General features: G+C 35.3%; 2 protein-coding genes across 12 annotated transcripts; both read left to right on the top strand.

Moving 5' to 3' along the window:
* The first annotated feature begins 155 nt into the window (after positions 1–155).
* LOC100788740 (phospholipid-transporting ATPase 1) lies at positions 156–7,774 on the top strand. Of its 3 annotated transcripts, XM_006599674.3 has the most exons (10): positions 156–366; positions 457–667; positions 746–2,201; positions 2,836–3,181; positions 3,342–4,131; positions 4,295–4,418; positions 4,637–4,856; positions 5,269–5,727; positions 5,822–6,113; positions 7,517–7,774. In XM_006599674.3, the coding sequence occupies exons 3-9, from the start codon at positions 818–820 to the stop codon at positions 6,018–6,020; spliced, it is 3,522 nt and encodes a 1,173-aa protein (XP_006599737.1). In that variant the 5' UTR covers positions 156–366; positions 457–667; positions 746–817; the 3' UTR covers positions 6,021–6,113; positions 7,517–7,774. The 3 variants fall into 3 exon arrangements, with proteins under 3 accessions (XP_006599737.1, XP_006599738.1, XP_006599736.1); XM_006599675.3 differs by having other exon boundaries at positions 457–2,201; positions 2,839–3,181; XM_006599673.3 differs by having other exon boundaries at positions 457–2,201.
* Positions 7,775–9,093: 1,319 nt separating this feature from the next.
* LOC100788212 (uncharacterized) lies at positions 9,094–26,260 on the top strand. Of its 9 annotated transcripts, none has more exons than XM_041010846.1 (17): positions 9,094–9,253; positions 9,464–10,187; positions 10,276–10,350; positions 10,437–10,499; positions 10,991–11,167; positions 12,695–13,228; positions 13,339–14,094; positions 14,814–15,095; positions 15,192–15,347; positions 15,956–16,323; positions 19,477–19,945; positions 20,129–20,386; positions 21,297–22,044; positions 22,164–22,222; positions 23,946–24,425; positions 25,203–25,241; positions 25,841–26,260. In XM_041010846.1, exons 2-17 carry the CDS (start codon positions 9,471–9,473, stop codon positions 26,024–26,026), a joined length of 5,367 nt encoding a protein of 1,788 aa, XP_040866780.1. In that variant the 5' UTR covers positions 9,094–9,253; positions 9,464–9,470; the 3' UTR covers positions 26,027–26,260. The 9 variants fall into 9 exon arrangements, with proteins under 9 accessions (XP_040866780.1, XP_006599735.1, XP_040866785.1 ...); XM_006599672.4 differs by having other exon boundaries at positions 9,095–9,253; positions 9,467–10,187; XM_041010850.1 differs by lacking the exon at positions 25,841–26,260 and adding an exon at positions 25,535–25,784 and having other exon boundaries at positions 9,102–9,308; positions 9,467–10,187.
* The last annotated feature ends 1,209 nt before the right edge of the window (positions 26,261–27,469 follow it).

Raw genomic sequence — 27,469 nt, 5'->3', positions numbered from 1 at the left:
GAAAAGAAATTAAAGACTGACGATTCATTAGTTCCCCGCATCTTTCTCACTTTTCGTTGTAACCAACATTAGGTTTCCCCCAACCCAATCCAAATACAATCTTATTATTATTATTATTATTATAGATTACATTTTTCATATTATTATTCACTTTTTTTTTTTTTTTTGTTCTGTGAGTTCTGGTTTCCCATCTAACGGTTTGGTTTTGGCATTCCACGACACGAGGGTAGGGCTAGGCTCGGTAGATCGAATCCAATTCTCTCTCTGAGCATTTGAATTTGTATTTCCATCAAATCATCTTCATCTCAACCCAATCCCTTTCCTCTTCTCCCCAATTCCACACCGCGTTTAATTCTTCCACGTCAGGTTAGGGTTCCTTTCTATTTTCTCTTCTCTTGTTCAATCCATAATCAATTCATTTACTTGTTAATTCATCATCATTCTATTCAATGACAGGAGTGGGAGAGGAGGAACCATCATCAACATATTGAATTGCATCGTTTATTCCCAGGCAAAACTAGCTCTCTTTGTTTTAGCATCCATCTCAGTTGGAAAGTCTATCGCTCTCAGCAGCAGTTCCTTGGTCATACATCATCAATTCATCATAATGATGGATGCAATGCAATGAAATAATTCTGCCGCCAATGCGGGCTTGAAAGCCCATTAGGTTCCCTCCTGTATTCATTCATTTTTATTTTTTTTGATTGATTGTTCATTCTGGTTGAAATCCTATATCCTTGTTCAGGGATTGGTTTCCCAATGTACTGAACAAGTTTTCAATTGGATTGCACCACGTTAGGGGGGGTCGTGGATTGCCATGGAACTTAAAGCCCAAAACATTCCCCCCTTTGAAATTTCCCATCCTCGACACCGTCCCAGAAGCAGCGTCCAATTTGATGATACTGCCCTCTTTCATGATGACAATGCCAGCCTCATCTATGTTAATGATCCCATCAAGACAAATGAAAATTTTGAGTTTGCCGGGAATGAGATCCGGACCAGCAGATACACTCTTCTCACCTTCTTGCCCAAGAATATTTTCATTCAATTTCACAGGGTTGCTTATGTTTATTTCCTTGCCATTGCCGCTCTCAATCAGCTTCCTCCGCTCGCTGTTTTTGGGCGAACTGTCTCCCTTTTCCCCCTCTTGTTTGTGCTTTGCGTCACAGCTATCAAGGATGCCTATGAGGATTGGCGCAGGCACAGGTCCGATCGCAATGAAAACAATCGAGAGTGTCTGGTTCTTCAATCGGCTCAGTTCTGCCCCAAGAAATGGAAAAATATACAGGCTGGTGATGTCATTAAAATCTCTGCTGATGAGATGATTCCTGCTGACATGGTCTTGTTGGGGACGAGTGATCCAAGTGGGATTGCCTATATTCAGACAATGAATTTGGATGGAGAATCAAATTTGAAAACAAGGTATGCTAAGCAGGAAACTGCTTCAGCCGTGTTGCCAGATGCTTGTGCTGTTTCTGGAGTTATTAGATGTGAGCCACCTAATCGGAATATTTATGAGTTCACTGCCAACATGGAATTCAATGGTTGCAAATTTCCCCTTAACCAGTCAAACATTGTGCTGCGTGGTTGCATGCTGAAGAACACAAATTGGATAGTTGGTGTGGTGGTTTATGCAGGACAGCAAACAAAAGCGATGTTGAACAGTGCAGCTTCCCCTTCCAAGAGAAGCAAACTGGAAAGCTACATGAACAGAGAAACTTTTTGGCTGTCGGTTTTTCTTTTTATCATGTGCGCAGTTGTTGCCCTTGGGATGGGTCTCTGGCTGGTACGCCACAAGGATCAGCTTGATACCTTGCCTTACTACAGAAAAACATACTTCAATGGACCGGATAATGGAAAGAAATACAGGTATTATGGGATTCCAATGGAGACATTCTTCTCCTTTTTGAGTTCTATTATAGTTTTTCAGATAATGATACCAATATCTCTATACATCACAATGGAGTTGGTTCGATTGGGTCAGTCATACTTCATGATAGAGGACGGGGATATGTATGATGCTAACTCTGGATCAAGGTTCCAGTGTAGGTCATTAAATATAAATGAAGATTTGGGTCAAATACGCTACGTGTTTTCAGACAAGACAGGAACACTGACAGAAAACAAAATGGAGTTTCAGAGAGCTAGTGTACATGGAAAGAAATATGGGAGCTCCTTGCTTACGGCTGATAATAATACAGGTATTTTTTTTTCTATATTTGGGTTTCACTTGAGATCATTATGTAATTCCAGCTTGCTTAAAGATGTGGTGCAGTGCCATTATCTATCATGCTAATATAGTTTGAAATTCACTGAAAGGCTTTATATGTGTAATTCTGTATTGCACTGATATTATGAGAAAAATTTTGGTTTCTATTGGAAGTTTGAGTGGTACACTAGTTTTGATATTTTTGGTTTATGATAATTAGTATTTTACTGGACAAAGAGAATTGGTTGCCATATAATACACCTTCATATCCCGTTACCAGTATCATGATGCTCTCTTGGGCAGTCATTTTCTATTAGGTTACATTAATCAATCCTGGGATTGTCCTGTTGAATATGTTTCATTCATATGTAAATCTCTATAGTTACTGTATGTAGGAAGAACTTTCTTTAAGTTTCAAAATTTCTGCCTTATCGTTGACTTGTCTGATGAAATATCTCTACTCGCCAATGATTTTTTTTCCTACTACCCACCATTTGATTAAGCTGCATGTTTTGAGCTGAGTTATTGACTAAATGAGTTCTTGTTGGAATCATCCATAAACATGCGATGAAAACTTTGCTGGTGCATATGTATCCCAAACCAATTTTTGTGATGTTTTGCAACAGCAGCAGCCAATAGTGGTAAACGAAGATGGAAGCTCAAATCTGAAATTGCTGTTGATTCTGAACTAATGGCATTGTTGCAGAAAGACTCAGATAGGGATGAAAGAATTGCTGCTCATGAGTTTTTCCTTACATTGGCTGCTTGTAATACTGTGATCCCCATTATTAGTAGCAGTACATCTTCTAGTTGTGGAAAAGGAGAATCAAATGAACCCAGAGAAAGTATTGATTACCAGGGAGAATCTCCTGATGAACAAGCTCTAGTTTCTGCTGCCTCTGTATATGGATATACTCTATTTGAGCGAACATCTGGAAACATTGTTATTGATGTCAATGGTGAGAAACTCAGGTAAATAGTATTATACTTTTGTCATTGGGCTTTAGTATCGAATGAAATTGAATTATATTTACATTGCATATCCTAATGCAGCCTTTTATGTTTTGTGTGGCTTATATATATCTAGATTTTAGACTATTCAGTAACTTAATCATTTATGTATGCATTATAGGTTGGATGTATTGGGCCTGCATGAGTTTGATAGTGCACGAAAGAGGATGTCTGTTGTTATCCGGTTTCCGGATAATGTTGTTAAGGTGTTGGTTAAAGGTGCTGACACTTCAATGTTTAACATTTTAGCACCTGACAATTCAGGCAACAATGGCATACGGCATGAAACTCAGAGTCATTTAAGGGAATATTCTATGCAAGGTTTACGAACTCTTGTTGTTGCCTCCAGGGATCTTTCAGATGCTGAACTTGAGGAGTGGCAAAGCATGTATGAAGATGCGAGCACTTCATTGACAGATCGAGCAGCAAAACTACGTCAAACAGCGGCTCTTATAGAATGCAACCTAAAGCTTCTTGGAGCAACTGGAATTGAAGACAAGCTACAGGAGGGTGTACCAGAAGCCATTGAATCCCTGCGGCAAGCTGGAATCAAGGTCTGGGTTCTTACCGGTGATAAGCAAGAGACTGCAATTTCAATTGGTCTTTCTTGTAAACTTCTGAGTGCAGATATGCAGCAAATAATTATAAATGGCACTTCAGAGGTTGAGTGCAGAAATCTCTTGGCTGATGCCAAAACAAAGTATGGTGTGAAATCTTCAAGTAGAGAACAACAGAATCTAAAATGCAAAATTGATTCTAGACATGGAGGCCCTGATATTCCCAATGATACAAAATCCTTGAGCATGCCCAAGTGGAATCCAGGAAAGGAAGAAGAAACTACTGCTCCATTGGCACTCATAATTGATGGAACCAGTTTGGTTTATATTTTAGAGAAGGAATTACAGTCAGAGGCAAGATTATCTTTCCTCATTTGAAGTTTTCATTTGGAATATTTATGTATGTTGGAACTGTTAAGCTTAATTTATATTAGGTGCATATACAACTGTTTAGATTGGTATCAATAAGTTCAACTTCATGGAAAATATTTACTGTTTTCCCTTTTCCTTTCAACAGCTTTTCGACCTTGCAACTTCCTGTAGGGTTGTGCTATGCTGCCGTGTTGCACCCTTGCAGAAAGCAGGAATCGTTGATCTGATAAAAAGCCGCACAGATGATCTGACATTAGCTATAGGTGATGGTAAGTTCTTAATAAGGATATGAAAAGGCCTATAATTTACATTTGCACTTTGTTGGGGTGCCTGAGTGATGGTTGATAATGGATTTGTCTATAAGTTGAGGTCAACAAGATTCTTTTACTTGTAGTTTGTTATTTGTATAATCAGATGCACTTTTAAATTAAGATTATTCCGTATCAAACTTATGACGTCTTCTGTTTGTTTCAATTACTTTGGACAGGGGCAAATGATGTTTCAATGATCCAAATGGCAGATGTTGGTGTTGGAATATGTGGGCAGGAAGGGCGCCAAGCAGTGATGGCATCAGATTTTGCTATGGGACAATTCCAGTTCTTGAATAAATTACTTCTAGTTCATGGACACTGGAATTACCAGCGTGTTGGTTATTTAATTCTGTACAACTTCTACCGAAATGCTGTCTTTGTGTTGATGCTATTCTGGTATGTATAGTTTTCTTTTAATACTGATGGCTGACTTCCACTTGTTTGTTTGATCAATTAGTCTTTCTTAACTTTTTTAATTCTGCTATCTGATCTTTCAGACTTTTTTTAGGCATGAACTTGAACTAGGAAAGTGTAATTTTCATTATTTTTGCCTATACATAAGTTTTGATCTGAGATTACTCAGAAAAAGGATTTTATCCATATTTGGATGTTAACTTTTGTCTATAAAGTTGCCCATTTAGAACAGTCTGATCTTCCAGCTGTATGCTGTCCATGCTCAAATTTGTAATATGTTGTAGGATGTATCCCCAATTCTTGGGCTCAGCGATAGAACTCATTTGATTTATATAAATAGTTGAGATTTTATGAAATTTTATTCATTCTAATGCTGTGTCTTCCTTGTCTGTAGGTATATATTATGCACTGCTTTTTCTACAACTTCTGCATTAACAGATTGGAGTAGTGTATTTTATTCTGTGATATACACATCTATCCCTACTATCGTTGTTGGTGTTCTGGACAAAGACTTGAGTCACAAGACACTCTTGCAGTATCCAAAATTGTATGGTGCAGGTCACCGGCACGAGGCTTACAATATGCAGTTATTTTGGTTCACAATGATTGACACACTATGGCAGAGTCTTGTTCTCTTCTACATTCCTGTATTCATCTATAAGGACAGCACAATTGATATATGGAGCATGGGCAGTTTATGGACAATTTCAGTTGTTATCCTTGTAAATGTACACCTGGCTATGGACATTAACCAATGGGCACTAGTTAGTCATGTTGCTGTTTGGGGATCTATAATCATTACATATGGTTGCATGGTGATATTGGATTCTATACCTGTCTTTCCGAATTACGGGTTAGTCATGTGTGATGTGTGTCTTCCTATGAATATATTGTATTGTAGATTAGTAGTGTAGGATATATAGCTTATGTGCCTCTAATCATTTCAGGACTATTTATCATTTGGCAAGGTCCCCTACATATTGGATGACAATTTTGCTTATAATAATTGTGGCATTGCTACCTCGGTTTCTTTGCAAAGCTGTTTATCAAATCTTTTGTCCTTCGGATATCCAGATAGCTAGAGAAGCTGATACCATGAGAAAACAGCATGGTGATTTGCAATCAAGGCTACCAGTTTCCAATTAACTTGTAGAAACTAGAGAATCTCATTGGAATGGTTTCCATTGTATTTGTCCATCACATTGCATTCTTGTGGCAGTTGGCTGTACAAGTGACCAGGCAAGCATATGCTTTCTCTCTCAGTTTAGTCTTAACATATTTTGAATGGTGTTATTTTATAGTTGTCTATTGATATTTTATGTAAACTAGTTTCATTGAACTTAGTGGTTGTCTAAAGCTGAGAGTGATTATAATAGTTATAGATTTTTATTACTATTAGTCCAAAAAGCTTCTTAGAATGGGTAGTCAGATATCTTTCAATGGTTTATGACAACCTTTTTATTGCTAATAATGTATTATTAATGCTGTAAGTCATGTAGGTTTTGTGAAATTTAGAAGTCCCATTGCACTGATTGTAATTTTACTAATAGAGAAATTGATCCTTATGCTCCATGGAGGATTGATTCTTATAGAATATTTTCTACTTATTAAGGTATTGGTCCCTGAGGGATAATACTCAAATGAGTGAAAATATAGGGACCAATATTTACCAATAATAAAAACTATAGGGATGACCAAAACTCAAATTTATGGAACCTATGGTGACCAAAATCTTCGTTAAATCTTGAATTTATGATTTTTTTTTCTTCTAAATTTGAACAAACATTCAAACTAAATGGGGGACTATTTTTTTTAAGGGGGACGGGGGGTGAATGAGAAGTAAAACTGCCTGAAAGCTCACTCTATTAATATTTATTTAAGAGTTCTTGTCGCATGTTGCAAGTTGCTACTCAACCCAAGCTAAAAAAAACTCTTTTAAGTGGCATAACAGTCAGATGAGTTTTCCTTCAATCATTTGCTCAGGCATAGTTTTCCGTACAAAAATAATGATGGGTTTTGGTAAGTGTCTGCCTTTCTCCAAAATGCATTTTTGAATTTAAAGTTTCCAACTACCTAATTTCTGATAGGAGAATGGATGTCATTTGATAGTAACACGGATTCCTTCCTGGAATATGGGGATATATGAATTTAGTAACTATCAATCCAGCCTGCCTTGGGTTCTGTTGGCCAGGTATTTATAGGAATCTGCCAGGAGTTCTCCCAACACTAGAAAAGCAAACTTGGCATTTTTAGTCTTTGGACAATATAAACTCCCGAATTCTGCATTATTTACTGCTAAAATATCCTGTGGCTTTGAAGTTTGGACAGTTATTTTAGCTATTTTGGTTAAGGATGGGTTTTATTGAATGCCTCGTGATTGTTTTTCTTTACATTTGCAAACTCCTTAGATGGTTCTGGGTTTAACAAACAATCGAGGAAACATGTATGCAGTATGTTTTGTAACTAACAAATGAGTTAAAAGATGATTTTTTGTCTGGGTGATTTTTACGGTTATTGTACTAGAATGAAGATGGAAAAATGTTGTGCTCACACTTCTTTTACATAAATAAAATAAGCTTGCTCTCTTCAAGTGTTTAGATCTGTTTGTGCTTGGCCCTAATTTTTTGTGGTCGATTCTTCAGGTGAGTAGCAGCAGCAGATTGCACCAATGTGAAAATATACTTACATCCTATATAGTAATCAAGTGTGTCGTGGGGAATCACATGTAAAGTTATCAAGCAATTAGTCGTGGTTGAAATGAGAAAGGGGGCATTGGCGACATGATTATGATCCACTGGCCTTGAGAGTTCCTTGTTTGAGAGAATGGTTACAATACAGGGTAACCTGATGTACAATAGTTCTGTATAAATCAGGCTTATATTATCCCCATTTTTGAAAAAGAAAAGAAAAGAAAGGAATAAATTGTCTCAAGAAAGGATAAAATAAAATAATGTAATTTCCACAATCCATATATAGCTACCCTGTCCAGATTTTTAGTCAATTCAGCAGCCAACCCTGCAAAGGGCTTCAACTAGAAATTCAAGTTTAAAGGCACCTGAGGTAGAAGTGGACATGAACAGTGGAAGTCTTGGCCCATAAAACGATTTTGAAACTTGTTCACTCGATGAAGCTACACTGAAAACCCCAAGCAAATTCATTTATTCTGTTTACGTTCCAGAGCGACACTTCTAATAAAACTAACATAAACTTCAAAATAGATGTTTACATATAGATCCGGAAGAAACATGTATAGATATGGTTCCAAACAAACATTGAACTCATTTTTTTAATCTTTTTATTGCTAAATAACGCTTGTTTTTTTTCAGTGGTGAGTTTGTGGATGTTTATCGGAATAAATTTAAATCATCGTTTTTTTTGGTTAAAAACTGACTCATTTTATTTCCTTTAGAATCTGTTCAACAATACAAGATGGTAAATAATGAAAAATGAGAATTAGTAAGAAAACTAGATGTCCTAGCTAAGCTATGAGAGAGATTAGGTTTCATAATACATCCAAATTGAGAGTGAACCTCCTTTTTATGTTGCAACATTGTGACAAGATGTTGACGGTCTACCTCAATGATAGCCTTTGGAACATTTATCTCCTTTAACCCCTCGATGGCTTCGTGCATCCTTGGTAGACATTTCATACAATTGCTCCTTGCTTTGATGAATTAACCTGCATCATCTTTCAACCACAACCCCATCCCCAGTATCAAAGAAAGCAACATCTAAGTTGCAGTTCAAAGTTCCTTGTGGCGGAGGAGTTCAAGACGTGCTAAATCTCCTAGGATTCTGCTACTCGCAAACATTCTTCCATTGGACCAACACTTCAGACGCTATATGCACCACTTGATCTATATTAATTTTATGATTTATAAATTTTAAAAAAAATATTTTTTTTTATAAAAATTATCTTAAAAAATCAATAAACACAAATAATCATTTCTTCAAAATGAATTAAAAAAAAAAGTTATAAATATATTTAATTTCACGTATAAAAATATATATTTAATTTTTAAAATATTTTTATGTATAAGTGATAATAGCCACGAGAGTATTGTTAGGAACTATTTTTCAATGAGAGTTTTTAGAAATTTTATTAGAGTGTTTTTGAGGTGGTTTATTTTTAAATTCTTTTATCTCTCTTTAATTTATCATTTTTATTTTTAGCTTTAAATTCAATTTTTTTATATTAATAATTAAAAATAACTTTATAGTACAACATATATGATTAATTATAAATAAATTTAATTACATAAAATAAAGTTTTGTCGTTGGCATGGTAAAATTCCAATCAATGTCATCGGAGCCTCACCGGCGGCGTCTGCTGACGGCTTGACGTGTCGCCCTCTCAGTCCGAAGCGTTCTTCTGCGTGGTCAGTGGTGTGCGCTTAATGCTCTGTTTGGTGTTTTTAAATTTGACTTGAGCAGGTCTCAACTTTTGCATTTCTTTTGAGTTTTTGAGTCTCTATATACATGCATGCTGTGTAGTGGTTTTTGTGTTTGTGTGAGTTGCTTTGTTGTTATTAATTATTATTCATTTCCATGTTTTTGTTCATCCTCTGAACACCAAATTTCTTGTGTAGTAGAGATATGGACTCAGTTATGAATTGGGCAGTGGAAGAGATATGTGGTTGTGGTTGTATTGAAGAAGGACTCACTCTTGCAGCCCTATGGGCCAAGCTTGAAGCCTCACCCTCTCTTTCATCCTCCAATCTCCATCTCTCTCCTACTGTCAAAAGAGCCATTTGGACAAACCTCCTCCGCGTTCCGACTCTCCGATTTGAACCACACTCTTGTTTGGAGCTGGAGGATGCTCAGAACCTCAATTTAAGGATCTTTCCTCAGCATACCCTTGCCAACAACTTTTTAGGCCTTTATGATTTCCAGTCTCTCCAAGATGACCAAATGCGCGTCCTTCGCCTTCTTGCCGGTGCTAGAGCCAATGGCATCACTCAAACTCAGCTCGCTAAGCGTTTGCACATTGCTGCAAACAAATTCCATTATGTGTTGAGGAGTCTTGAGTGTCAAGGCTTAATTGTCAAGCACTCTGCTATCGAGAAGAAGAAACAAAATGGTGAATCCAAAAATTATCCATGTGTAACTACCCATTTAGTATGCTTACATCGCTATGCAAAACAAGTTGCCTCTCATCATCAAAGGTTTGAATTTGAAGTTACCAAATTCAACACGCCCGGCGATGACTACGAGGATGCAGATGGAACCACACTTCAAACAGATGTTCATCTTAAGGATTATACACCTCAAATGAAAGCTATTTGTGACAAACTTGCAAAAGCCAATGGCAAGGTTCATTTTCATTTGATTCTCTTTAAAGTTACCAATCAACTGATCTCATCGTTTATGCTCGTGTTTTGTTGTAATCTTTTTCTTGAAGGTTCTTCTTGTGTCTGGTATTAAGAAGGATCTTGGTTTCTGTGGATCGCGTCAAGGACAAAGGGCTTGGAGAAAAGTATGTTTTCTGACTTCGAACTTTCCAAAATTTTATTTATGTCTTTATACTATGTCCAGATTGCCTTATTGCTCTTGTGTGACCAGATTTCTCAAAGGTTGAAAGCAGATGCTATTGTGGAGCAGTTTGACGCTAAGGTGAATGACAAGGTTAGTTTTAGAAATCTTCTTCTCCGTATGGGAAGCAAACTCAACTTAGCAGTCATGTTATTCTGTCAAAAATAAATAAATAAGCATTCACATTAAGGGTAAAAATAGATTGTTTGGGTTAGTAATGTATCCTTTTCATCCTTGAATTTCTAAAGTAATGGCATCTTTTTACTGTTGCAAGACAAGAATGAACCTGATTGATCTTGTAATTGCCTGAAAACATAAAATTATAGTTATTTGGGCGTTTTAATACAATCCTTTCAAAAGACATGGCAGTGATGAAAAATTCTCCACTATTCATGCCATGAGATTAATATTGGTTGTCCCCTTTTTTCAGCACCCATTGTTCTGCCTTATAGTATATCTCATGTTTACACTGTCAAATGATGCTCTTTATAGTAATTGAATACTGTACCATCAGCGAACCCCCCTCCCCCCCGGCCATAAGTTGGTATAACTTTGTTGTGGTGATAATATTTACTTGTTTGCAGATTGAGGCTTGCCTGCGACTTCTTGACCCAATAACTACTGGATCTGGAAATGAAGATAAAAAGTTAAACTCCGGGAAAATATGTCAAGTTATTGATCAGGTTGTGGAGCTTCCCATTGAGCATCAAATTTACGATATTATTGATGCTGCAGGATCCTATGGCATTACTTTGAAGGAGGTACACTTTTGATTCTTGTATCCTCTTCTTTGGTAAGACATATGAAAAGTGTCAATTCCAGGAAAGGAGAAAGCATTAACAATAAATTAGAGTCAATGATTTATATCATTTGGGACATTGATGAATTGAGACAGATCAAAGGTGGGCTATTTCCTTTTACAAGCAATTCCATAAGCTTGCTGATGAGTTTTATATTTAAATTTATCTTGTTGTTTTAGAGAAGATTTGAGAGGAAAGATTTCACAATGTAATTTGTGGTTTTTATGTAGTACTGGGCTACTGGCAAGGAAATGGTTGCAGTGGATTTGTATAAAGTGAGATATAGTTGTAGAGATGATGGTAAGGGTGAAGTTAGACTGTTTGAGTGAATTGGTTGAGTCATGTAAATACTCTTTTAGCTTGAAGCATAGACAAGGCACAGGCTCACCCTCTTATAATGTGGTTTTGGGCCTAACTCAACCTCAAAAGCTAGCTCTTGGGGTGAGGGTTGCCCCTCACTTATATATATTCTATCTTGGCCTTATCTCTAACCGATGTGGGACTTGGGTTTTTCTCAATACACCCAATCCTTGTGGCTTTTGATGTAGTTTCATTGCAATGTAGTTCTTGTTGTCGAATATGGGTGTTAAATTATTAGGGGGCTTGGTTGGCTTCCCATACTGTGGCTGATAGCCTAAAAAACATGTGATGTCTTTATTCAATACAAGAGAAAAAGAGGCACTCCCTACTTCTCTATAATTTTTAAAAATGAAAACAATAAATGAAAAAGATAATAGAAGTTAAATAATAGTGGGTAGTTTGCAGGATGCAGCTGTTGTGTGGGTTGATTAAAGAGAGTAATTATAGGGATACAAAAGATATTTGAAAGGGGAGTTATAAGGGTAAAATGGGATAAAAATTGTGTACACCAAAACTTCTTATTCCCTTTATATATAGTTATAGATTTCAATGGGAAGGTCAATTTCTAATAGACAAAAAGGGGAAATGTTTCCTAAATAACAATCAGATGGAGTGATTGTTTTCCTTCCTCATAATGGGAAGCGATCTTTTCCTTCTCATTTAAACAGTTTAGGGGACTGAGTTTGTGTTTATGTCTTCTATTGGTGCTCTGATTAGCATTGCTTCTAGGGAGTTGCTATGTGTGATATGCAGAGAGATGGGAGGTGGAGGCTTGGCTGCAATGTTTAGTCGTTTGGCTTCTAGTTGTTTCTATTCTACTCTACACCCTGGAGGGTATCTTATCCTGTATCACAATGTTTTTCCCCTCTTTTCTATGTAATGAATTTTTTATTTTATTTATATTAAAAAAGATTTATTTAGGCGTACTATTTTCTCTTTGTTTAGGATATTTGTCTCCTGTATATACTTGTGAATTTTTTAACTGAAATGAGATCCATTCTTTTTCATGTTTTCTCTCTTCATCTGGAGTTTTATTAGGGCTGGACGCTGATTCTCAGTTCTGCATCCTTAAATGTGAATATTGTTGCCTTTCCAGTTTGAATTTATTTGGATGTTTTTCGTAAACAGATATGTGAAAGGCTTGGGATTGAACTGAAAAAGAACCACATTCAACTTATAAATTTGTGCTATAGATTTGGAATGAAAGTGCAAGAAGAACAATGCCTAAAAACTAAGACAATTCGAGTTTGGACTTCTAAAAATTTCAACCCTGAACCAGAAGTTGAACATATTTTCAAGGTTGATGAAAATAAATTTTTTAACTGTGTGCCTGACAGTTCAAAAATAATATCTGAATTTGAGGCTTCAAGTTCAACTATCAATGGAGAACTTGCAGACCCTGCAAATTTGGAAGATAGAGAAGTTGGTGCAGAACTCTCTTGTGTATCTCCAAGAAATACAGAGTTAAACTTTGTAGAAACACCAACAGACTTGCAAGATTTGGCCTTTGGCCGAAGAGGTACGGTTTCTGACTGCAAATTGGTCAGTTCAACAGTGGAGGCAGGCAATACACCATCAGGAGCATTCCCATCTGATGTGTTGAAACCATTCTCTACTGTGAATAGCATTAGAAGGGCAAATAGGATACTAAAAAGGCTAAAGGTCTGTCTTTTTTCTTCTTCCTAATCCTATCACAACGGAAGCAAATGTTTATTTCCTTAAAATTTGTATTCTAAGTTTCTAAGACCTTTTTTATGTTTTTACTCTTGCAGGATGAAAGGTTCCTTTTGAAACCTGAGATAAATAGGTGGCTTAATAGCCTTGAGAATGATAACTCTACAAAAGTGGACCACAAGACTATTGACCGAATATTAACTAAACTTCAGGAACAAGGGCAGGTCAAACGCATAATAGTAAGTTCGCCTGTTATTTCTGAATATTCCCGGACAAAAAAATGTGTGGTGGTTGTGCATTCATCCGTGAGTCAATCTCCTGAGTTATTTGATGAAATTCAAGATAGAGTGCGATCATTTAATACTTGTATTCGCAGCAAAAGTACTTCATATCAGAAAAATGATGAATTCATACCTGTAATGGAGGATATTCAGAAAAATCAAAGTGTTATAGTTTCAGCTGGGCGGGCTAATAAAGCAGAAGCCAAGCATGCTAATGGATTTGTATTAGCAAAAATGATTCGTGCAAAGCTACTCCACAGTTTTCTTTGGGATTGTCTGCATAGGGAAGCAAGCTATATTGATGATTTATCATCTAAAAAATGTGTCAATGAGCAAACTAATAATCCTCATAGTAGCATCAAACTATTTTGTCTAGAAGCTGCTATTAAAGAAATGTCAGTTGAACTATTATTACAAGTTGTTGGCTCCACTAAAAAATATGAAGAAATGATTGAAAAATGCAAGATGGGTTTACGTCTCTCTGATCTTCCTCTGGAGGAGTACAAGTGTTTAATGGATGCTCATGCAACAGGAAGGCTGTCATTAGTTATTGATATTTTACGACGATTAAAGGTATTACTGTTGAGTTAAATCTGAGGTCTTTGTTTTTAATTGGAATGCTTTGAAGTTAATCTTCTGCAATTACTTTTGTTTTGCTGGTTCCATCTTATTAAGGTCTGGGACTGGTGGAGTATTCAACCGCTTAACATGCTAGAGTCATCTTTACCAAAATATTAAAAAATAATATCAGTCCCCTGATTGGCTGCACTACTACTGTTAAAAATGGTAATGGAATACTCAGAAAACAGGAGTAAAAGAAAAACCATTTTACTTAACAAACTGCTAAGGCATTGCAAGTTTATTGCAAACTGATATATACCTAGAACTTATGCCACATTCCTTCTCATGGCTCCTGAAACTTTTATGTATTTAAGTTAATCTTAACATGGCTATTTTACCTCTTTTGTCATACCTTCTAAGGAATTTGTGTGTTGTTTTTTTCATTGCGGTTGACTGCAGATGGTGTTAAAATTGTGACATAGTTTTGTCCATCTTGTTACATAATAATGTACTTATGCAGGATAAGATTATTCTTTTTTACTCCCACTGTAAAAATAAGTTTCTGAAAGAAAGAACTGCTAATTAGAGGGTAAAAACTTTACCAAACGATGATTGAAAAACTGTTAGGAAACAAAAATATTAAAGGTTAATAGAAATAAGTACAATTACCATTACATTGTGAAATTTTAATATTTTAATGATGCATGCTACATGTGGATTTATTTGTGTAGTTGATTCGGATGATAACTGATTTGCAATCTAGAGATGGAGTCAAAACCCCTCATACTTTTACTCACGTGATGGAGCTTAGGCCTTATATTGAGGAACCCTTTTCAAATGATGCACCATCTTTAAATTTTATCTCTCTTGATCTCCGACCAAGAATCAGGCATGATTTTATTCTGTCTAATAGAGATGCAGTTGATAAATATTGGCACATATTAGAGTATTGCTATGCTACTGCTGATCGAAAAGCTGCTTCTTATGCATTTCCTGGATCTAAGGTCAATGAGGTAATCTCCTAGTTTTTCTCCAGCAGACAATTTAAATTTTTCTCAGCTTTCATGCCTTTTGTTCCAGCCTAACATTATATTTCAATGGCATGGTAGCTTTTTCGCTTCCGTTCATGGACATCCACCTGTCTAATGACAGCTGAACAACGTGCTGAGCTTTTAAAGCATGTAACAAAGGATAATCTTAGTGAAAAAATTTCATATAGGAATTCTGAGAAGATTGCAAAAGATCTGAATCTTAGCTTGGAGCAGGTTAGTTTGTTTCAAGCTGTTGACTTGATTTTATGGTTTATTCCTTTTGGAAAATGCAATATCAGCACTGTAAACTGCCCCCAGGCCCTGGGAAAAAAATAGTGGTGAGTATATCCTGGGGCCGAGGGAAGGGAACATAACTTCATGGGCTCCTGAGTTGTCTCAGTTAATGAGACACTGTTGCTTATTATCTTGCTTTATATATTTGTCACTTTAATATGTTTCTCCCAAAATAATATTACTTCACATTTTTCTTGGAAACCATGATTGTGTCGTTGTAGTTGACAACAAACCTTTGATCAATGATGAGGAAATTAATGGCTTTAATCTAGGGATAAGATGTCACACACCTCATTTCTTCAACTTGCTGATGCTTATAGTTTGAGACAGTTTGGTAGATTATAGTATTATACTGAGAAGTGAGAGCTGTCAATGGGAAGTGAACTCCCAGAAATGAGAACTTTTAATGAGGAAAAGCAAAGTCTTGTTTATTTGAGTAAAATAAAAATTTAACTCATTGAGTATTACTGCCACTGTTTCAAGATGAGTGACTTTTGCAATTCTTTCCTATATGTTTTTATTTTTTTAAATTTTAATGCTACTTGTAGGTACTTAGCATGTATTCTAGTAAGCGCCGCCGCCATTTCCTTAATCAGTTGGATGATGAAGAGAAAGAGGATAATTCACCTGAATGTAAGGGTAATTCATCTCGTTGTAGGAAAAAAAATTCCAGTGAGCCCAGGCTTGCAAAACATGCAAGAATTGATGCAGTAACTGATGTTGAGGACATGCACATAGAAGAATCACATAATTTTGGTGTGCATTCAAGAGAGCGTGCCACACATATGCAAAAATTTGAGGATGATTATGGACTTGAGGATTCTCAAGACTGTATCCCCCTTATTAACCAGTGTGTCTTGACCCAAATGAAGCTAACGTGCCAAAGGAGATTTGTTTGGTCAGACAAAATTGACAGGTAATAGAAATTTTAGGAACCTGCTAAATTTTAAGCCAAATAATTATTTTACTTTAGATTATAGAGGGTATGGAAATAATGGCCCTCTAAGGCTGAATCATTTATATAATATATTAAAGCCAAATTGAACGAAGTAATTTAGCTTGTTCTTGCTTATATTTTTTAGTTTGTTCTGAATTGATGAATATAATGATTGCATAGTCATATTTTATTACCATTATTAGTGGAACCTGTACATGTAATGCAAGATCAAATCAAAAGAGAGTTCTTTTAAGGCTTTATTTTTCAAACACTAGCATTGGGCTTAATATGTTACTACACTAGCAACTTCTCACATGTATTTTTGTGATAACTTTTTACAAAAGCTATTCTGACTCTAATTTAAATAGCTACTTTAAGAATTGTGCTGAACTTACAAAGAATGGATACAAACTAAAGAAATTACTTATTGTGAGTGTATGCTCTGCAAGTTAACTCTACTAGTTAGAGTTAACCCCTAGTCAGTCAATATAGTTGTGTACAGCTGTCAGTTAGTCAGGACAGTTGTTATTAGTTAGTTAGAGTCTCTGTGTCTATATAGGCTACATGTTCCTCAAATAACTAAAAATCTCATTAGTGTAAGCAAATTTGCTCTTGATAATCGTGTTTTCTTTGAATTTCATGTTAATCGCTGCTTGTTAAATCTCAGGATTCCAATGAAATCCTTCTTCAGGGTGATGTTGGACCTGATGGCTTGTATCAGTTCCCTAGTCTCAAATTCTGGTCAGCTGTGTCTTCTCCAGCTGCCTTTTCAACTGTTTCTCCTTGTATAAATGCTGCTTCCATTGATGAATGTAATGATGAATTGCCCAATTCTGTGTATACTTGGCACCTTAGGCTAGGTCATCCAAATCCCAAGCCTTAAAGCTTGTTCTTAATCATTATAATCTGAAGTTTTCTGTAAAAGATGATCTGCCCTTCTGTTCTGCTTGTTGTATGGGCAAGATACATCGTTTACCCTCTCAATCTTCTCAAACTGTGTATAAGTATCCTTTGGAATTAATATACAGTGATTTGTGGGGACCATCTCCTATGATTTCTCATTCTGGTTTCAGATATTACATGCCTTTCGTTGATGTTCGTACTCGCTTTACTTGGCTGTATTTACTTAAAAACAAGTCTGATGCTTTAACTGTTTTCAAACAATTCAAATCAATTGTTGAATTGCAGTTTGACAAGCACATTAAAGCTCTTCAAACAGATTTGGGGGTGGGTGGGGGGGGGGGGGGGGGGTTGAGTTTCGTACCCTTCCCTCTTATCTTAATGAGTTAGGCATTCTTCATAGACTTTCATGCCCTTATACTCATCACCAAAATGGTGTGGTTGAACGTAAGCATAGACACATAGTTGAACTTGGTCTGTCTTTACTTAGCCATGCTTCTCTTTGTTTAAGTTTTTGGGATCATGCCTTTATTACTGCAGTTTTTCTCTTTAATCGCCTACCCTCAGCTCCCCTCAACTTTGACACACCTTATCATGCTTTATTTCACCCTTACCCTGATTACAACTTTCTCAAAGTGTTTGGCAGTGCTTGCTACCCTTTCTTGCATCCCTATCATTCACATAAACTGGAATTTCACTCTACCGAGTGTTTTTCTAGGCTATTCTATAAAGGCTACAAGTGTTTGTCTCCATCTGGTCGCATCTTTATTTCTAAAGATGTTCTTTTTAATGAACACAGATTTCCATATCCTCAATTGTTTTCTTCTTCCACTACTTCTCAATCATCTCCTATACTTTGTAAGTTAACTCAATACAGTTGTGTACAGCTGTCAGTTGGTTACGACAGTTGTCATTAGTTAGTTAGAGTCTCTGCTATATATATCAGACTGTACACAGAGACTCATTGTCTTATTGTAATTTCTCTATTGTTAGTAAATAATATCAGTTTATCAACACTTATAATTGATCCTGAATGGTGATTTTATAACACAATTTTATATTAACAAGATTTTTTTTAAAAAATGGCTTGAATTATAATGCATAAATAGGTTAAGAGTATTGATTGTTAGTCTTTATTGATAAAAATCATGATGTTCAAGTTGTTTTTTTTCCTTTCATTTGAACCCTTGTTCTACATGCCACTGCTAGAGTTTCAAATAACAACGCTGTTTTAACACACCATTGAGTGGAAATTGTTTCATTTTTGAATTATAGAAATTAAATACTCTATTTTCCAAATATTAATTTTGAGTAATATTACTCAAAATATATCAAAAACTAATATTACTCAAAATACACTAGTAGACAAATGATGTTTTGGAAAACTTAGACAAATGATGTATATTTGGAAAACTTAGACAAATGATGTATACACTAGTAATATTACTCTAAGTGATTGAAGAATCAAATGAAAACTTAGAAACTGTAATCCTAAAAAAAGTGCTAACCAATGCCCTCAGGTACTTATTAAAGAAGCACAAGAAGAAGCCTTTTATGTTACTGGAAAGGAAAGGGTTTTAATATATCGAAAACTAAAAAGAAAAGATTCAATGCTTGCTTTTTTAAACATGAGAAACACTTATGGAAAGAAGCAGAAATAGAAGCATTCCATTTTATTGGAAAAGGTTTTAATATATTGAAAACTAAAAATATAATTCAATGTTTGCTTTTTTAAAAATGAGAAACACTTACTATGGCATATTTAATGCACCTTAACATATGCCTTTAGAGCACTTGTTGGCAAGACCCAAAATAAAAAATTACATTGTATAAATAAGGTCCTTAAATGTTACCCCCCCAAAAATGAAGCACCTATTGTTAGGAAGTGGATGGGAGGGTGCGGTCTCTGTCATGAAATTTTGGCACCAATCTTCTCTTTTTTCAATTATAACAAAAGAGCACACTGATTTTTAAGGAAAAAGAAGATATGGATACAGACAGTTTTTCTATCAAATATGGAAAGATAACAAGTACTTTTGCCCCCCTGTTTGTATCTATCCTATTGTTCGGAAATTTAGGCATATTTGCTGTAATTCGGATTACAAATTGTCTATCTCTGTCCCCCTTTTGTTGCCTTGAATAAAGAGCACTGATTTGTATATGTCTCTTGTGAGGCTATGAATACAATATTATCTATGTAGTCTGAGTATCTATGATTTTATATCATTTCAGGCAATTGGTGATCCAATATGTTAAACACCGTGCTGTTCTTGGGGCCAGATATCATCGTATAAATTGGAAGTCAATTTCTGATCTCCCAGCTTCTCCAAGTGCTTGTATGAGGAGAATGAATTTGTTGAATAGTAATTTGAGGTTTAGGACAGCTGTGAATGGACTCTGTAACATGGTCAGTGAACGATATGCAAAGCAACTCGAAAAGTCCCAAAAGTTGTCATTAAACAAAGATGATTGCAAACAGTTTGTGCGATCCCAGTCCTGTGAAGGTGGTATCCTCAATCATTTTAGTCCTGATGTTGAAATTCAAATGACGAGTCTAAATAGAGATGCTTGGGATGACTTTGAGAACAAAAGTATCAAGGCAGCCCTTGACGAGATTCTCCGTTGCAAGATGATGGCTAAGCTGGATGCCTCCTCCTCCCAAAAAGTTCAATCGCAATATGAAGGGTGGGCAGATGCAAATGTGAGTTCTGATGGATATGTAATTCTCTTAAGACTTTAACAACTGTAATGTCTAGTCATTGCTTCCAAGTATCCAAAGGAGACTTAAAATTATATCCTTCTTGGACGCATTTTTTTAATAATTTATGTTTAGGTATTCTGGAACTGACTGACACTCTGATAAAGGAATCTTCTTTTGTGGCAGGAATCTCAAGAAAACGAAGAAATTACATCAGCTATTCCTTGTGAAATTATTCAGAGTCATCATGGTAATAGGGCCAATGTTTATGGACAAGTAAATGAATCATTGGCTGTTTCAAATGCTGTAGAGCTAGTTAAAATTGTTTTTTTAAGCACCTCAACACGTCTCCAGGCACCAAATTTACTAGCCGACATTCTTCGGCGATACTCAGAGCATGATCTAATTGCTGCATTTAACTATCTTAGAGAGAAAAAAATTATGGTAAATTGTTCTCAATCTCATTGTCTTAATGATCTAATTGCTGCATTTAACTATCTTAGAGAGAAAAAAATTATGGTAAATTGTTCTCAATCTCATTGTCTTAATGATCTAATTGCTGCATTTAACTATCTTAGATAGAAAAAAATTATGGTAAATTGTTCTCAATCTCATATTCCGGAAACAGCCTCTTTGCATATGCAAGGGTAAGGCTGCGTACAATATCCCTCCCCCATACCTTCGCATAGCGAAGAGCCTCCGGGCAATGGGGTACAAAGTTTTTTTTTGTTCTCAATCTCATTGTCTTAATTGCATGAGAGGCAATGCTGATTGCTTATGTGCTTAACTTGATCCTGTAGTGTCACTTGCTATAGTCATATATATTGGGCAAGTAATTTGTATTATATAAACTATCCCCCCTCAACACAAAAAACTATCCCTAATGTTACTGGACCAGAAGTGAAACGGGATATCAAATCCTTTCTCCAAATTTTTAAGCCAGGTCCAGCAATAAAATAGAGCGTCCTCCATCACTTTATGGCTGTTGAGTTGTAATGGATATTTTCCTTTGAACTTAAAAGACTTCTTAGACGTTGGTTTCGGTTTTTGAAGAGGTTAAAACAACAATGAGCAACCCCCTTTGGTAATTCCTGGCTCCCCTGAGCCTAAGAGTTTGTGATATTTTTTCTTGTATTTTTGTCATTTATTTTAATTTTGACTCTAGCACTCTCCACTTTGATATTTTTTTGCTACCTGATTTCTTATTTTTTTTTCATTTCTCTTCTTTCTTACTAGTTACTATTTTATATAGACAACCTGAATGTGTGTGTGTGCCTAAGCATGTTTTTGTACAAGTTCTAATTACTGATTGATGGGTCAATCAGTAGTCATCTTAAACATTGGCATTTGACAGGTTGGGGGCACTGGCAGTGAATGTGTTGAACTGTCACAACAGTTCTTGCACAGTGTTTCGAAGTCACCATTTCCATTTAATACTGGAAAGCAAGCTGTTAAATTTTCTGCGTGGCTGGAGGAAAGAGACAAGGACCTCACAGAAGTGGGTGTTAATCTTGCTGAAGATCTACAATGTGGGGACATTTTTCATTTATTTGCTCTAGTCTCATCAGGTGAACTTTCTATTATGCCATCCCTACCACATAATGGTGTTGGAGAGGCAGACTTGAGAAGTGCAAAGCGTAAATTTGATGCCACTGAGTTTTCATATAGTAATAAAACTAAAAGACCAAAATCCTTGTTTGGAATAGATGGTGAAATTATTTCTCGTCGGGAAAAAGGTTTTCCCGGTATCTTCATTTCTGCACACCGTACAGCAATTTCAAGAGCTGATATTTTAAATTTGTTCAAGGATAATGATAACAATGGCCAACCTTTTGAGGGCCAAAGCAGTAATTATTCACTTCCTGACCATATGTTGGAAATCATTAAATCGTTTGACCCTATAACTCTGGAAGAAAATCATACCAAATCACCCTGGGAAAGTATGGCAGGCTATGCACAGCATTTGTTGTCAGAGTCTTTCAATCAAGAACATGCACGTGCCATTTGTGCTGAGCTCTTCAGAGTCGTTTATGCTGCCATTCAAAAGTCTGGTGACCAAGGATTAAGCATGGGAGAAATTTCTCAGGTTATAAACTTGCCAGGTATAGATGCTGAGATTTAACCGAGAATAAAATTGTCATGAAATCGATTAATATTTTAAAGATTTTCAACTATTTAAACTTTGAGATTGTTTATTGTTCTTTGGCTTTATGTCTTTCAGGAGCAGAGGTAGATGGATTGATTGTTGATGCTCTTCAAGCATTTGGGCAAGCCTTAAAGGTTCCTCCCCCTTTCCTTGTTTCAATAGTGTATAGCATGCCCGGATTAGAGTTTGCAACTCTTGGTCTGACCCAACGTAAAGTAACTTCTTCCCCCCTACTTCTACTCAAACCATGGTATGAGACACAAAATCATGTTCAAACACAACCCAAGTACCAAACCATGATTTTCCCTAACTTTTTATTTGTAATGAAAGTTAGTTTACTCAGCCAAACTAGGATTTGGGGTGTGTGATCTATGATCAGAATGTTCTCTTAATAGTTTGGAATATTTCTGAATTTTAGAAACTGCTGCTGTTATGGTGCTCTATTATGCAGAGGTGTGCTGCTTTGTGCATTGATAGATTGTTATGCCTACACAGGGCCGGCCCTGGGCCCTGTTTGGAGGTGCGACGACACAGGGCCCACAGCTAAAAGGGACCCAAGTTTTTTACAAAAACAATTATAGTCATGTAATAATTTATATATTATTTAGGTTATTTTTATAATTAAATTAAAATTAGTTTTATTTTAAGTCTCCTTTTGTTCAAATTAAGATGTGACGTGATTAAAAAGTATTTTTATGTTGTTAGTTTCTTTTTTTATGTATTACCTTTATAAGTCCATATTGAATGGATTTTTAGTCCAATGTGACATATCAACATGTAATTGATCTATGATAATAGACTTAAAATATTTTTTTTAGCAAAATAAGAAACAAACAAAAACTCAAATTATAAATGAAAAAAACAAAATATTAGTATATTAATAAAGAACAAAAATATGAAATGATATTTTGTTGATGATTGACAATAACGATCGACTGAAACATTCTCTCCAAGAGAAAAAAATATAAAATTTAATTAATTTATAAATATATAAGTAAATTAAAGTTATAAACAATTTGATGAGTTCCTCATGTTAGGAAGTTCCACATCGCCTTTCTTGAGGTGCAATTTATATATCTGGTGGACAACTTCACTTAATACCAATTGATTTTAAGTTAAAATCTAACACCTCGTAGCTTAACCCAAACCTGTAAAACACTACCTTACCTTCTCCAAGGAAGGATGCGGACAGAGAGAGTCAAACTTATGTATAAATATTTATGTTATATATTTGTTTAATGTAAGAAAACATGTAATTTTAATGAAACTATGTGTCTACATTTTTTATATAATATATATTTATAGTTTGAGGGCAAGCCCTGGTGCAGCGGTAAAGTTGTGCCTTGGTGACTTGTTGGTCATGGGTTCAAATCCGGAAACAGCCTCTTTGCATATGCAAGGGTAAGGCTGCGTACAATATCCCTCCCCCATACCTTCGCATAGCGAAGAGCCTCTGGGCAATGGGGTACGAAGTTTTTTTTTTTTTATATATTTATAGTTTAGAATACTTAAATATAAATGGGCCAAAATTAATTTTTCATCCTGGGCCCGTGAAATCTCGGGACCAGCCCTGCATCTACACTTCCCCTCAGTGGAAGCTATAATACAGGTATCCTGTGTCTTTGGTGATCCTTTTTTTATTCATTTTTTAGTTTTATTGAATTTCTAGTCTATGTATTGCTGAAGTAGTTTACAACAGCAGTAGTGATTTGAGACCTTTCCGTCTGAAGAAATTGAAAGATTTTTGCTGAAATTCATAATAACTTATTCTCAGTCTGGTTTTAGGTCCCTCATATTCTGTTTTCAAATTAGTTTTCTTTCCCTCCTTTTTCTACAATAATATTCTCTACTTTACAGGTCAATGCTTATGATACTGTCCGTGTTGTTGATGCCTTACACCTTCACAAGTACTTTTTTACACCTGTGTCTGATTTTCATCAACATGTTGTACAACCTTCCTCAACAAAAATCATTGAGAAAAGTGATCATATATGTGAGCTTTACAAATCAGAAGAAAGGAACACTACTTCTATTGATACTCTAAGGGAAAGAAACACTGGTATTGATAATGTGCACAAAGTGACAATTCTTAATCTTCCACATGGGGATGTAGATCCTGAAAATCAAGCTTGTGATAGGATTGAAGGCTCTAAGCAAGACAGACTTGGCTTATCCAGTGTCAATCATGAAAAAGAAACACTTAAATTTTCTGCTGGTGAATTTTGTGTGCCAATATTGCCATGGATCAATGGAGATGGGACCATCAACACCATTGTTTACAGGGGACTCAGACATCGTGTTGTTGGAATAGTGATGCAAAACCCAGGGATATTGGAGGTATATGCAATCTCTATAATTTTTCCTTGTTTAATATATTTAAAATTTCATAGAATTTAGAAATGGGATTAGCTGTGAGTGTTGCTGCGTATTAATATTTTGCACTGATTCAAGTCAGATTTCCCCACTGCTTAAGTGGGCCTAAAGGAATAATGAAAAATGATTTGATTCATCCTATCCTTGTTTTACAACCTGTTAGTGGTTTCATCCGTTAGATATGAATTAGGTTAACTTATTCAGCAAATATAGCGGACTTCATTTTATTGATATGGAATGGCTAGCAACATTCTTAACATGCTCTTCCCAGCAAATTTTCTACTATTAGTTGAAATTTATTAGGAATCCCGAAATTATTAGTCATTTAATCAAACTCACTTTGTCGGGAGGGGGACTTTTTCCATTACGTGAGTCCTTGCAACACGTTGAAAGAGTGTGTTGGTTAGTGTCTTGGTATCATTTTTATCATATTGACATGGTCCTTTTTTAGTTAAAGTAAAATATACTTTTTGTCTGGTTGTTTAAAGTTTAAACCTTCATGTAAGATAAGGACTGCCCAACAGGGCAAACAACCACAAGTTGGCAAAGAATCAACATTTAAATAATAAAATAAAAAGTATTGAAGTTGTAATGCAGGCTGATGGCTGTACGTATCTTAAAAATAAAAATGATTACATCATAAATAATAACTTGAGGAGCATTGCAAATCAAGTTTTACCATTTTCAATACTTTATTAGGAAAGGGAAAAATCACTGACGATTTCATTTTGTATGTGTTAGGATTCTATTCTACATCACATGCACGTGTTGAATCCCCAGGTATTCTACCAAAAATTTAAATTTCTGCACTTTTATTCTGAAATTGCTAGTCACATGCTACTTTTATTCTGAAATTTCTGGACTCTTATCTCCATTTGTTATTTTCTAAAGAATTTTTTCAAGATAAGTTTGAATCAATGATCCTTTTACCCAGAGGTTTTATTGAAAGATGACTCCACCCCTCTAGTTTAAAATTATGCAAAATAACTCCAGTGGTTTGCAAATTCCTACACCCATTGCCTATGTATGTGTGCATGTATTTTGCAATCACAGATATTATCCTTCCATTCAAGGTGAAAAGAAGCTGACAAGAGAGGATCTAAGTATACTATGAAACGAGAAGATTCATGCCTAGGATTTTACAAACCTATAAGTTTCTCAATGTATAACTCCAATTCATTACATGTCATTCATCAGATAGAACTATAGAAGTATAATAGGAAAGGTCATTGGCATAATGCAAGGCTGTTTTTTTTTTTTTCATCTGGTGATTGTAAGCCTAAATGTTGATATGATTTATGTTAATGCTGTGGGTGCCTGTTACCCTTTGTGTTTGTATTTTGGTGTTGAGTGTATATGCTGATTCAAGTTTCTGACAGAGCTGTAGAACTCTCTTAGAACTGATGGTTCTGGATAAACACCTAATTGTGAAGAAGATGCATCAAATAATATTTGATGGGGGACCCTCCTTACTTCAGGATCTTATTGGAAGCAAATCTAGTCAACCAAAGTTGATTTGCAGAGAACATTTCTTCGCCAATCCCATGAGTACTTCCTTGTTGTAGGGAATCTGTGGCCTCAACATGTAAAATCAATAGATGTGTGTGTATAGAGTGAGAGTAAATTGTGTCTGTGTATATAAAAACAAATTTACAGGTAATTTTGGATACTGGCCTTGGGTTTATATTTGGAACAATTGCAACTCAGGCAATCCTAGGAAGTTTCTTATCAACCTGCCCCACTCAAGTTATGGCTTACAAAATTATGTCAAGGTGAAAGATCATTAATGTTTTATTGAATACATTAAGTTGCATAAATATGAGGATGAAAAATCAATTCTATAATGGGGAATAAGGGTTTAATTACCGGGTGGAGATTTTCTAGGGAAGAAGAGAATATTAACTTGTACATATGTGATTTTAATTAATTAACATGACAAAGCAAATTTGGCTTTTGGTGTGACTTACGTAAGTGTGAAATAGGCTAATACTAATGATAAAAAACTAATAAGAAAAATAATTCTAAAAATGTGTTTAAACCATTTTTTTAATATGTGGTAACTCAATCACCGTTTTGTGTACGAACTTTAAGGCCAATGCTCCGCACAACCCGGAAGGGCAACATCGTCCTTCCACAACCCCAAATATAGTTATATGTTTCATGGCTCCTGATGCCATCATATGACATAATCATGGTGACGCTACCTGAACCATCTTCGTATACGTGGCACGTCCTAAGCCGTCGATTTTTGTATGGGTTGCGGAATTTTTCTGGCAGGGGACCCTGGATCTTATTGAATAGCAAGTGGCTCATTTATTGGTTTTTTTTATTTTGTATGGATTGCGGAAATTTTCCTGCCAGGGGACCCCAGATCTTATTCAATAGCAGGTGGCTCATTTATTGGTTTTTTTTTTGTCTTGTAATAATAAGAAAAAAAAGGGTTGGCATAATGTGACTATGTGAGTGCCAACCATACTAGATAAATATGACTATCCATGCACAAGCGCACGAGCACAAAAAAAAAAATTGATATAATAATAAAATGAAAGGTTTTTTTTTAATCTTCCAATTGATTAGAAAAAATAAACTCTAATTAATTTGGAATCGAATGAAAAATAAATAAAATCTTATCAATAATTATTTTCATCAACTCGAATACTATTCGAATGATTCAACCTTAATTTTAACCTATTAATCATTTATATTTAATCATTTGAGTAATATGTTAAAAAAATTCAAATATAGTCTCTAGACAAATAGTTCACTATTTTTGTCTCTGATTTTTAACCTCTCCCAATCGTAAAAACTAACTTGATATGAAGATGTAAAACAATTTTTTTTTTAAAATAATTATTTAGTTATTTAATAAGAGTGAAAAAGAGAAAATATCTTATAGAAAAATATATTTATAACAAAAAACAAATGATCATATTAAAAGGAGATATAATAATTTTGTTTGTATATATTGTAATTATAAAAAGTAATAGTAATTTTCTTCTTTTACTTTT

This window comes from Glycine max, chromosome 16 (genome assembly GCF_000004515.6).
Source record: "Glycine max cultivar Williams 82 chromosome 16, Glycine_max_v4.0, whole genome shotgun sequence".
Lineage (NCBI taxonomy): Eukaryota > Viridiplantae > Streptophyta > Magnoliopsida > Fabales > Fabaceae > Glycine > Glycine max.
Note: the sequence above shows the minus strand (reverse complement) of the source record. Positions and strands in the feature narration are given on the sequence as shown.